General features: G+C 40.0%; 1 protein-coding gene across 3 annotated transcripts in view; it reads right to left on the reverse strand.

The window, feature by feature from the left end:
• Corin (corin, serine peptidase) overlaps positions 1-13,493 on the reverse strand; it is a 196,819-nt gene that overhangs the window by 37,786 nt on the left and 145,540 nt on the right. For all 3 annotated transcript variants that reach the window (XM_040747170.1, XM_040747169.1, XM_021233383.2), the window contains exons 11-13: positions 4,915-5,146; positions 2,035-2,180; positions 1,223-1,330 (exon numbers count right to left, since the gene is read on the reverse strand). In XM_040747170.1, the coding sequence (XP_040603104.1) occupies positions 1,223-1,330; positions 2,035-2,180; positions 4,915-5,146 (486 nt within the window). The remainder of the gene's footprint in view (positions 1-1,222; positions 1,331-2,034; positions 2,181-4,914; positions 5,147-13,493) is intronic.

Below are 13,493 nucleotides of genomic sequence, written 5' to 3' on the forward strand. Positions count from 1 at the left end.
ACTAAGCATTTACCCAACGAAACAGAGTCACCATTAATAGAGTCATATAACCACTTTGATTAACCTAAGGTAATCTATCTTAAATCGTACTTTAGAATACCATACCCCAGCAAAATTCTTAACTGAACAATCTAATGCATTCTGGATATGCTACTGATATGACAGCAAATTTTTTATTATCTTTTATAGAAAGCTCACAGACTGGCAAACTATAGTAAGCTCCCAAATTATTAAATATTGCTCTGTAGCAAAATTACACTGACCGCAGTACCAACATCCTGACAGCTGTAATCTTCCAGAGGAAGGGTGCATCCATATTTATCGTAGCTGATAGTGACTCAGTTGATTGCTTATGGCATCTTGTCTTGGCCAGGAGGACAATATGTACTATGAAAATTCATTTTGAGGGGGAAGGCAATATCTCATACTTCAAAGGCCAACAGAATGAAATGATCTCAAAAGATATATTGCCTTATGTGCTTCCAATGAATAAAGTGTCAATTTTATTTGGGGGTGTGACAGACTAAATAATCATAAGCAAGCTAGCCTTTAGATAGCACTTCAATCATTCTGCTCAATGCCAGGCATTGTTTGTTGAAACGCATTGTCTGTGTTCTGATCCCTGGCATGATTTCAGCTTGCAAGAATTACAGTTTTCAGGAAAATAAAATGAGAATAACTGTGCTCACATTGCCATTGACATCTTCAGCCTCCCCGTTGGTGACTTTGGGACTCAATAGAAAAGTGTCAAGGAGAATTTTATCCTTTCCACCAGAGGTAAAGCGAGAGGGGCATGAAAATGAATCTCAATTAAATGTGAGCACTGTTGCCTGAACTGTCTCCATGGATGCAGATGCCCGATTGGCAGTTCAGGAAAACTATGCCAAGACATCATTATTCTTCTAATAAACCAAGTAACAACTACTTTGCAATTTAATAGCAAAAATGGTCCCTCAGATTTGTGAACTGTTCCTTTTTCCTTTCAATATGTATATATACATATATGTAATAAATTGTAATTTTATTATGAATTAAAATGTAATTTAGTAGAAAAATCATGTCAACTCATACCTTATGGCCTGTTGATGTCAGAAGTAAATGCATTAACATTAAACCAGATGCCACTTCCTAGAACAAGCAAACCGTTTACATATTCCAGCACAGTTTCTTATACTGGGCAGTTAGCACTGTACATGAAAAGAAAGCCACCTCATGCACATACCACAGTTCTCTTCATCACTGTCATCATCACAGTCGGCCTGACCATCACATCTTCTGGAACCCAGAACACACCGTCCTGAGCGACACTTGAAGTGGCTCGGTGAACATTCTGTCAAGAAACAGTACAGAGTTGCAAAGACGTCAGCTGGCATCTGTGTTTCCATTTGGAGCATTGTGAACGGGCAAGTGCTAAAGATAGAACAGGTCTCCACACAGCTGAAGTGCCTGGAGTTCACTTGACTTTCTTTTCTCTGCTCATCTCCATCCATTTCCTTCATCCTTGGTACCACCTCTCCAGTTAGCATCTGTGCTTTGCAATAACTAGCTACCTTCTAAATAGACACCTAACAATGACCTGAACCTGAAATTACTTGTGCAATGTATAACCCAGCTTCCCAGTGGTTTGAATATTTTGTTTGATGGACCAGTCCCCAAGTCTACTTTTCTGTTAATAATCCTACACTGCCTTTTCACTTGGAAGAAGCAAGGGTTGGTGTTTGTCATTAGCTTCACAGCTCCTAAAACAAACAACATGTACAAATAACTAGCTTTGAGTGGAATATGCATAAAGTGGGACATATCTGCATGACTAAGCTCATCCCTGAGTTTATTCTCATTTCTTAAAATTATTTTATACATGATAACAGCTGACAGATAGGTACCAGAGCCTTCTAGGGTAATCAAGTTGATTTTAGTATCACTTACCCATGAAGCCTAATTGATAACTAAATAGAAACCAACAGCAACCCTCCCTAATTCAGAGACAGCAAAAACTGGCTGACATGTTCATCCATGCCCTAATGGAACATTAACCTTGCACATCTTCACTGGGAAGGAGGCAAGTTTGATTGTCTGAATTTCCCTCTGGAAATTGATGGCAGTCTGTGTCTTCAGGCCACTGGAGGCCTACAATCCCAAGAACAGACTCACAACGTTCTTTGGAGTGCTCACACAAGGATCTACAAATAGAAGGACAGCATGTCAGAAGTCATATAGCATCACTGGAAATGTATGCATAGAGCATATTTAGGTTTTATTTCTATGTATAAGGAGGTGTGTAGAAACTTATCAGCATGCATAGATACATGCACTTAGAAAACCCAAACAAACAATAACTCTACAATGAGGATCCACCAACTTTCACCAAAGGAGACTGCACTACAGACAGAACAATGAAATTCTCTCCAAGACTCAGATTGCCTTCCCCTTGACTTTCTACTTTACTGTGTTCCAGGCAAACATTCTCCAGTCTTTGGTTGTAAGCAGAGGAATGCCCAACATCACTTGCTATGGTCTGTCACCATGGACCATGAGCCTACACAAAAGCCTCTAGTTAAGGAATGCCCAACATCACTTCCTATAGTCTGTTGCCGTGGACCATGAGACTACACAAGAGCCTCCAGCTAAGTGTTCCTTTGATGAGTAGTGGGGATGGAGGGTTCCTGTGCTGCGCTGGCTTACCAGGGGCTCTACCTCTGTTTCCCCTTCTTCAGCATCCATCAATACTGTTTGCTTGCTTGTTTTAAGATAAAACTCAATTTCTAGTTTAGGATTGGAATGTTTCAACAATAATGAATATGGGCTATTCTCATATCCAGTTTGAAAAAATGCTAAGTTCAGTATTATTTGGGCACTATCATTTGGTTTAGAGTCTTGCTACATATACAGCAAATGTACAAACTCAGCCATAGCTGTCATTTTAAGGTAACATTGACCCTACTACTTCTGAATTTTACTATAACATCAAAAGTTCAAGGAAGTTCTTGTCAAAATCTGTGTGGGCCTCAGTGGTAGGCACTCACCACGATGGTACAACCTCGGTCAATAGGGGATTTTGAACATAGACACAAAAACCCTCAAGCATTTGCCACATTGGGAGGCTCAGTAAAGTTGGTTATTCTCAGATGTGCAACTTAAAAATTAAATGTTAAGGTTAGTAAATAGATTCACAGAAACAACCATGTATTAATTAATAACCTCGGGAGCATATTAGCTTGTTACAATAAAAATAGATTTATGTATAAATATCAAAACACTCATATTGTTGTCACCAAAACTGAAATACGTATCATTAAAGCTAAAAAAACAAAAATAAAGTTGCTAAAATAATATCTCAAATCCATTTGCAATCAGTCAACTAGTCATTTTAGGTTATAAAACTTAAACCATGAAATTCAATATTGGTATACATTTAGAACTAAAGTAAAGATTGATGCATTAGGGAAATTTTATGTAGATATAAAGAGAAAATCAAACATAGCTTGGGAAGTCCTATTCAAAGTAGCAACTCACTATCATCATTGACCTTTCTTAGCAAAAACAGAATAAGATTTGCAGATAACTTTTCAACATGAAATCCTAACAATACTTCATCAGGCATGTAATAAAATCTTCAGAACTACTTTTGTCCAAGTAAACACTAAATTTTACTCTCTTCATCTTGTATGATTTGTTCAGCTGCCTGAGTCATTCTGAAATCTTATTGTTTCCTGCCTTGACTCTAGAGATACCCTACTTCATCATCCACTTGATATACAGCCTTAAATTTATTGTTTTCCCATCTGTCCTCTATCTTGGTATTATTTCTTTTTCTTAAGGCTCTGTGTGACTTCTGATCCCAACATATGGTTTCTGTAGTTACCACTCACATTTAGGCAAGGACATCTGCATAGCCACCCTTGATTGCAAAACAGCATTACAGAATGCAGCAACAGTGACTTCTGGAATAGTCATCTCAGATGTGCACATTCTCTGACTACAGCTTCTAAAACATGGCTCAGAAGGGGACACAGCTGCCACCAAGCAATTGAACCCATGTGCTATCCTCATGGCTATATGAGTCACCAAAGAGCTTTCATGCAATTTGGGGGCCTTGGCATTTATTTAACTTCACAACCTTTTCATGAACTCTTACTGAAACTCAACAAACAAAATACTTATTTCACCAGTGAAAGGACTTGAGGACCTGAGAGGCTGAGTAATTTGTCTTAAGAGCACAAAACAGTTAGAGAAGACTCAAAACTGACAATGGACTCCAAAAGCAATAGTACTGGACCTCAGGACATTGTTCAGACCCAAGGCTCAAGCTCTGTCCTTGAGATGCTATCTTTCTTTCATTGGGACAATCAGGAAAATGTCAGTGATAAGCATCACTGTCCCATTTACAAAAAAGCTATCCTATCTCCCTAGGGAGTCACACTAACCTGTAAGCATTATCAGAGGACAGCATCTTAAACACACTGGTGAAGGACACATTTAATTAATCTAATATATGAATACATCAGTGTTTCCAGACAAAGTGGAAGACATAGCCCCTTCCTCAGCTCCCTCGCACACTCCTTTGCTTTTCTTTACTTTGGGGTGCCAGTGATCCAACACAGAGCCTTATACAGTCTAAAGGATGCTCTATCACTGAGCAGCACCCCAACCTTAGCTTACATCTAAAAGGATACTTTGTGATCTACCAAAATGAAACAGATAAAAGCACGTGACCTGTCATGGAAGGAAGTTAACACTCTCCATGTTTGGTGTTTGAATGATGAATTCTTACTCTAATACTTATTTTATTCCTAATTCTTTATCTTTTGAATTTGTTAACATTCAGAGTCCTTAGCAATATTTATTTTGTCTGAATTCAACTTTGTGGTCTTTTGGTTCTCTCTGAGATAGCATGTGAACAGTCCATTATTTTACCTGCAAGGGGGGATGCGTTGGCCTGTATTCACATCACACTTTGGAACCAAAATGGTGCAAGCAAAAAACATGAGGTATTTGTAACAGTTGGTTTGAACAAGTGCAGGGAAGAGAGATGACTCCCAGCTGATAGATGCTTCCTTTTGACTCCTGTGGCCAAGGTAATTTGGATAATGTGTGTGGTTGTAGGGCAAATTCATGCAGAGTTCCAGAGTAATTGGCTCACATTGACCTAAAGAAAAACACACACACACAAATCTGAATACTAAAAGCAACCTCTTCAAGCATTCCACTCTCAAAGTCTACTTTACTTGACTTGGCTTCTAAAACTCTGGGTCCTGGTTCCACATCTATGCATGAAAACTGTAAGATAATGGTCAACACTCAAGGGTTACTGGACATAAAACAGTCAAAACTTAATTCAAAATGAAATGCATAATGAATCCGAGGTGTATCTGACACTCGCAAATGTTGCATCGTGTGACTTCACTGTAGCCTTGGTCCTGAACACATGACATATGCATTCTGCAGTACTCTTCTCATCACATCCTATGTGACAGTAACAAATGCTGAATGAAACACCTTGGCTCAGATCCCAGAATACCGTCTGTTATGAGTTACAGTGCTTTTGCCGAATATACCAAGCTTTTATCTCTTATAGAAACAAAATGGTTTAATTACAAGAAATGAAGACAGTATCTTCTACCTTCCTCATCATGTATCAAATTAATGTGTGTTCAAATTGTACTGTGTCAAAAAATTTTAATGCTGTGTGAATGGCTGACTTGCATTTCATGAAAAATTGTTCAATGACATTCACCTTGAGATTAAGATAGCATTTCCTACAGTTTCTGAAAGTCCTAAATAAACTTCTCCTGGTTTGTACTATGTATTATGCAAATGAGGGCAGCATTCTCAATGTAGAGAATTATAAAATTAAACATGGACCAACTTTGAAAAGCATTGATGATGTCTTATAGTAATGATTGGTTTTTGTTGTTTTGGGTCTTGGTTGGTTGTTTTGCTGCTCTTTACTTTTGTTTATGTTCTAGCTTAGGTTGCTCTGGAACGCATTATATAGCTCAGGTTGTCCCCAAATCCATGGCCATTTTTGCACCTGAGCCTTCTAAGTTCTAGAATAGCAAGTGTGAGCCAAATGCCCAGTTTCATATCAAATATTCAACAAATATTACTTTTCTGTAATATAAGCCCATCTATCTCATTAGTATGCAGATTTGCTTTTATCTCTAATAAATGGTAAAACTGTATTTATGTGAAGATTTGTTTTAAAACAAATCTCTATATGAATTGTTATTGATAATTGCTCAGTTTGCATCCCTATTTTCTATACCTATATACCTGAAGTTGGAATTAAAACAAAAAGGGGTTGTGAGTGGGGAAAGTTTAAGAAGTTAAGACACTGGATAGCAAGAACTAGACTCAAAGTAGTACATAACATTTGACTTCAAAACCAGGGACTCTGCTCCAGAAGAGTCATGACAAACCTGTATTCATTTCTGTGCATGACACTGCCAGCACAGAGTCCAGAATATGTATTTTAGAAAGTCCTTTACTTTTAAAGTTCACTCAACTTTATCCTAAAAATGACTCTTTCATCATTCTTTTGTTCAGTTCCACTTTTTTCCTGATGATTTATTCATTGCTTCTAAAATAGTATAGGCCCCATTATCTTCACAGACATTTTAAAAAATCATTGAGTTTAATTAAATGGGCAATGAGACAGTTTCTGAATATATGCCTTCTTACTGACCAAAGGAGTTAAAGATAAGGTTATAATATGTTAACCTAAGAAAAAGCTGTGTTCTGTTAGATGCTTCTTGCTAATGACGATAAGACACTTGGAGTCTAAGGCTACTTTACTCTTCAACTACAGCTTGTAACTATGACATCAGCAGATCTTTGCTGTGGTTGGTTCTATGCCCCCTTCCAACCAGAATATTTCCAGAAGGATATGTCCTATGCGGCCTGTATGCTCCTCTTTTCTATGTCTTTTCCTGATATCATTTACCCAAATGGGTCACACTTCCAGTTGTCATGTACTTCTAGAACTTGGTGCTGGTCACGGTCCTTCTCCATCTTCCTCAGCAAGCCCTCCCTTCTCCAGTGTGCCGATCTCAGCCCACATATTACCACTTCCAAGAGACCTTCATGACTCATGGGTCTTCTTATTCTTCCCGAGTGTGAGGGTCCTGGTATTCAAGCATGCTGGGCTCATGTTCAGCACACTCTACTGTATTTCTCCTTGACCTACTCGCCTTCTCCTCATCAGTCTCAGAGTTTAAAGAAATTACATTTAGCTCTTGATTTCAGAGAATAGAGGAAGGAAAAGAGGGGAAATGTGTCAGGGACTGTTTTAGGCACCGAAAAAAGAAAAAGCAATGTCCCTGCTCTTTTGGGACTCTACATTCTTGACAGAAAAAAACACATATGTACTGGCTGCAGAACATGTGAACAGGCTAGGATAAAGTTCATCATGGCTCTGTCTCCCTCACCCCCAAATTCATAGGCATAATCCCCAGTGGTATAGCATTCAGAGGAAGGTAATTAACCTTAGATGCAGTATAAATGGCAGGAGAAATCTCATTGTGAAATCAGCATTCTTAAAGCTAGTAGTCTTGCTTTTACCACCCTGTAAGGGCACAGCAAGACTGCAGCTCATGACAAGCCATGAAGTGAGCAAGCCCTCCCTGGAGATCAAATCTGCTCGGACCTTGATCGTGGACCCCCAGCTTTTTTTAGCTGTGAGGCACACACAATTCTTGCTTATGCCTCACAGCCTATGTATTCTGTGATAGCAGCCTGAATTCACCTACATGGTGACATTGATCAAAATGTTAGGAGCTCAAAGGGACAGCACAAGATAACCAGGAACAATTCAAGCCTCTGAGGACAGGTGGGTTCAGGCATGTTTGAGGGAAGGCAATAGAAGCTGTCTGTCCCCTTGGCGATCTCAGAAAATTATACCATTGACCTTGAGGTAATAGAGTTATCTAGACATGTGTTACAAAATAGACCTAGGCACACTGAAGAGTCCATGCCTCCTTTGTCTGAAAAATGATACAAGTAAATGAGTAATAGGAACTGGAGTAAAATAATCCTAAAGAGTATTTACTAATCTAGAGACTATGATAGTTTGTGGATATAATAAGGGCTGACAAGATTAAAGACGCCATAGACAAAATGCTCTAGGACTTTCTGTTTCCTGGGGAAGCCAGGAAGCTGGCATTATATTGGGGATAAATATAAGATGGAAAGACAAGAAGGCAGGGGAGGCAAAGGCTTGGTCCCTAGTGACTCTTCTGTTTATGAAGGAAGGTTTGAGGACCCAGTGTTTGTATTCTCTCAGGCCATAAGCTTAAGTCCTTGCCCCAGAGTGATGGTATTGGGAAGTAGGGCTCTTGAAAGGTGACTGCGTCATGAGAGCAGTGTCTTTGGAAATTAGATCAGTGCCTAGCACCCAGGATATCAGATAAATTTTCCTCTCATTCTGGCACATGAAATACAATGGGCAACTGGCCTTCTGTTGTTGAGAAGGATCCATGTCTGGGCTATGTTGGCACCCTAACCTTGAGCTTCCAGACCCCAGGCCTGTGAGACAGAAATGTCTGCTGCTTAAGCCACTTAACCTGCAATCACTTAGTCTATCTGCTCAGGGTAAAACTCTCAAATTCTGTCTTCAGATTCTTAAAATATGTTCTTTTTAGCAATAACAAAAATGCATAAGCATCTCATTATCCTCCATTCCTCTTTCTCCCTGCCTCTCTCAGAGTCTTTAGAAGACTTTAAAGCCCCTGCCATTGCTTTCCCTACTCACATTCATGCATGCCTTTGTCAATGAAGAAGAAGCACACCCTTCCCATTTTCTCCCTGATGCTTGTATTACAGGCTTCTTGACTATCACAAACATCTTCAGTTCCAGAGGTTCAGATCTCTTTTCCTCCTTCCTTCAATGTACTTATAATTATACAGAATGTCATTATTCACACAGATGTCTGAGGTAATCCTTTCTCTCACACATCTTTCCTTTCTCTCCCTTTACCACCCCACCAAGGTTTAAACTTTTATCAGTGTATTTCAATTAGGTGATGAATAGATAATATCATATCCCGTGGATAATTTCTCTCTGCTTTGACATATGGTGAATGCATCACTTTCGATTTGTCAAAACATAACTTTTAGCGTTTCACAGCCAACGGTGATGAAAAGATTACATGACGAGCACACATCATGCTGAAGATCTTAATTGAGTGAGGTAAGGATTGGATCCTATGTTCTGTTCTGCTAAAAGGCATTCTTTACAGATTGTTGAACAAGTTAGACCCTTAGATACTCATCAGGCCCAAACCTGGTACCTTTGCTCAGTAAGCTTTTATAGTTTAAGCATGAACATCGAGCTTAGTTTGAAATAATCACTAGAGGGCGATCATGTCACAAGACAAGCTGGTCTAGTACCCAAGTTCTCTGTACGTTCTTTGCTCACTGGGTCCTGACTGTAGATAAGGTGTAATAAATCTCCATCTTTAAAAGTCTGGTGTACTGTCTGTGGTATCTCATTTTCAAAGACTGCAACACAAGTTATTAAATCCAACATAAAGATGGGGCTGCGAACTACACATGATTGCACAGCTGTGAAGTTACTGGAAACTGGGTACTAAGTAATGGCCATTTACAAGAAAAGATAACACTTTTAACATCTAGTCACAGTGCTCAGACATCCTTTGCTGCAAACTCTAAACCTGTACTTATCATTTTTGTTTATAACAGTCTGTGGGCTGTTAGAAAGTAAATATCCTTGTGACTTCAAGTAAGGGAAATTTGGCAAAAATTCAAATGCCCTCTGCCTTTAGATCCTGTCTTATTTCTGTCTTTAGATCCTGGATTATTTCAACTTTCTCCTTTCTTCCCAAAGGGAAAGCATATCTCACAGTTGTCACTGTCTGGGTTTCCTTTACTGTCACATTCCAGTTCAAGCCTTCCTTTTTTTAAGAACTTGTCTGTTAATTACTTTAAAATCTTTGGTTTCCCTCTCCATTGTTTGTTTTTCTTCACAATTTGCTGTTGAAAAAGCCCAGACATTTGCCCTGCAGAGTACACACAGTTTGGATTTGCTGGTTGCACTCTCCTGCTGCAGCTAAAGAACCCTGCCTGTCCTGCTTCCTGAGCTTTGGCAGCAGAACCCGTAGGGTTGCCTAGGCTTGTGTGTTTGCCAGGACCGTAAACTGCTGCTGTCTTTTCTCCTCAGCAGCCATGTGGTTTCTGATTCCCTCTTATTGCGATGTCAATAGCTGTAGATGTTCCATGCCTCCATTCATTAATTCATTATGTCACCCAGTAATAATATGCCAGTTAATCATCTATTCACTTGGCAGGTGGGGACCCTTGTAGAAAGACACCATTCCTCCTATCTGTTTGCTACCAAGAACTGATGTCTTTAACCATGTTAATGTCTTCCTTCTTGATGATAGCTATTTGCTTCTTCCAATTGGAGTTTGCAAAGCTCAAACAAGAAATTGTAGATGAGAAGGAAGTTATCTACAGCAAAGGTATTTACTCCTTCCTCTTCCCCAAAGTTCAATAAGAGCATTAGGAAGTGAAGAGACTAAGTAAGTGGCCATACTGAAGTAAAGGGAATTAGAACACCGGGAACACTGGAAAATACCCAGAGGCATGACACCAGGCTTCATGGGGTCCTGATGAACACGGGTACGAAGAGGAATACAATCATGGAAATTACAGTTTCCAGCTGGTGCTTCTCTTCACCTGGATTATATTCTATGGGAAAAAAGTGATAGATTTGTCCCTCTATGCCATAAAAACATCATTTCTACTCCTACCCCCAATGCAAGGCAATGTCTGCAATTTGCCCCCTACAGGCATGAAGATAGATGCCAGGTAGACATGGACAGAATAGCCCAGGCTGTTCAAAGTTGTTTCTCTGATACTTTAAGCCTTTCAGTATATAGTCTAAGTCACAGAATGTAAACTTGAGGATTTTGTTCATAATTGTAGACATTTGCTGTAATGGAAAGTAAGCCACATACTTTCTCTAGTGAAATGGTTCCCAAGGTGTGTCATGAGCCCTTTGGGGGTCGAGTGACCCTTTCACAGAGTCCACCTACGACCATTGGAAAACAGATATTTACATTAATAATCATAACAGTAGCAAGATTATAGTTATGAAGTAGCAATGAAAATAATTTTCCGGTTGGGTATGGAAGGCTGTCTTGGACTGCCAACCCCTAAATTATGACACAGAGACTTATTAATTACTAATTCTCAGCCTTATCTTAGACTTATTTTTAACTAGTTGTTTTTTAAACTTAAATTAACCTGTTTCTGTTCATCTATGCGCTGTTCTGAGGTTCATTTAATGTCTATCCCGCTTTCCTTCTTCCTCCATGTCTGTCTGTCTGTCTTGCCCCTGGAAGGCTATCCTCCACACCCACCCTACACACCCTACTAACTGGCTGACTCTACTTTTATCTCTCCCTAGCAGCCCTGTATATCCCTCCTCTGCCCACATATTGGCTATTCAGCTTTTTATGAAACCAATCAGGTGCCTTAGACAGGCACGGTAGAACAGCAACACATCTTTACATAGACAAATTCAGCATAAATAAAAGCAACTCATCTTTACATGGCTAGAAAAATACTCTATTCTGCAACAGTTGGGGGTCACAACAGCATCTTGAGAGGTCACTGGAAAGCTGTGTGGCTTCTATGAGATGGCAAGAACCAGTGTCTTCAGAGACCAGAATCCAAGAAGGTTTGGTGACATGCTGGTTCTCCAAGATGAGCATCAACTTTCTTCACTCACAGCATCAAGGGCATCAAACCAAACAGTACTGTTCACATGCCAACTAACTGGTTCAGTGTCTAACACTCAGAAGAAACTATCTCCAGGTGTTTGCTGGGTATGGAAAGGAGTTAGTGGAGGTGTACATGGAGAATGTCCGACCTGAGGAGATGCTAAGGAAAGTGTATGCTGGAAGAACATGAAAAGAACAACATGGTGAATGTGTGTCAGGGTACGACAGGGTTTTCCTCTGTGCTCCAAGTTTCCTCCGGTAAGCCAGACATGATTCCTGTCTTCTCCCTTAAAGAGGAGAGTGCCATTATGTGCCTAGAACCTTGTACACTCACTGTAAGTTCTGCTTAATGCATAAGCCAAAGCTAGCTGCCTGTCCTTCCTATGCTTCTTTTTTATAAGATGACACTGTACTCTAAATTTTTAGATTTTGGAAAAAAATTTGAGATTTTTAAAAATTAATTTTAAGACAAACTTCTTTTACATAACAATCCCAGTTCCCTCTCCCTTCCATCCTCCCATTCCCTCCACAATCTCCCCACCCTACCCCCATTCACTCCTCAGAGAGGGTGAGGCCTCCCATGGGGAATCATCAAAGTCTGTCACATCATTTGGGGTAGGACCAACCCCCTCCACACTTCGACCCCATCATATCTAGGCTGAGCAAGGTATCCCTTTCATGGGGAATGGGCTCCAAAAAGACAGTTCATGCACTAGGGATAAATACTGGTTCTACTGCCAGTGGCCCCATAAGCTTCTCAAGCTCCCTAAATGTCACTGCATTCAGGGGGCCTAGTTCTGTCTTGTGTAGGTTCCCTAACTGTCAGACTGTGGTCCATGATCTCCCACTTGTTGGGGTCAGTTGTGCCTGTGGGTTTCCCTGACATGTTCTTGACTGCTTTGCTCATATTATCACTCTTCCCTCTCTGCAACTGGATTCCAGGAGTTCAGCTCATGCTTAGCTGTGGGTCTCTGCTTCTGCTTCCATCACCTACTGGATGAAGGCTCTAGGATGGCATCTAAGGTAGTCACTAATTCCATTATAGGGGAAGGGCATTTAAGGCAGCCTCTTCACTACTGATTAGAGTCTTAGTTGGGGTAATCATTGTGGATTCCTGGGAATTTCCCTTGTGCCAGATTTCTCATTAACCCCATAATGGCTCCCTTTATCAAGGTATCTCTTTCCTTGCTCTCCCTCTCTGGCATTCCCCCAACTCGACCTTCCTGATCTCTCATGTCCTTCCCCCTTCCCTACTATTTATTTTAATATGTATGGGTATTCTGCCTGCCTGGATGTCTGTACACTATGTGCATACAGTGCCCCTAGAGGCCAGAAAAGAGTGTTGAATCCCTGGAAACTTGAGTTACAAGTGTTATGAGCCACCATGTGGGTACTGGGAATCGAACCCAGGTATTCTGGAAGAACAGCTAGTACTTTTAACCACTGAGCTATATTTAGCCCCTAAACTTTTAGATTTTGAAGTGTTTCAAAGTAGAGAAAATGGGATTTTCAGTTTCCCTTCTTCCTGTATGCAGCACAGGCTAACATTTCCCTGTCTACATTTTTTAGTCTGACAGTGTCATTCCATGTCAAACAATATTAAATTTTATAATACTAAGCACATGTCTTTGACATGACTGTCACACTTCAAAATTATACATCCAAAATTGAAACTGAAATAAAAATAAATCATTCTTTAAAAAAAAAAGACCCAGAGCTGATTGCGACACAAGTAGAATAAAACCATGG

Source organism: Mesocricetus auratus, unplaced genomic scaffold, assembly GCF_017639785.1.
Source record: "Mesocricetus auratus isolate SY011 unplaced genomic scaffold, BCM_Maur_2.0 Super-Scaffold_100006, whole genome shotgun sequence".
Taxonomy (NCBI): domain Eukaryota; kingdom Metazoa; phylum Chordata; class Mammalia; order Rodentia; family Cricetidae; genus Mesocricetus; species Mesocricetus auratus.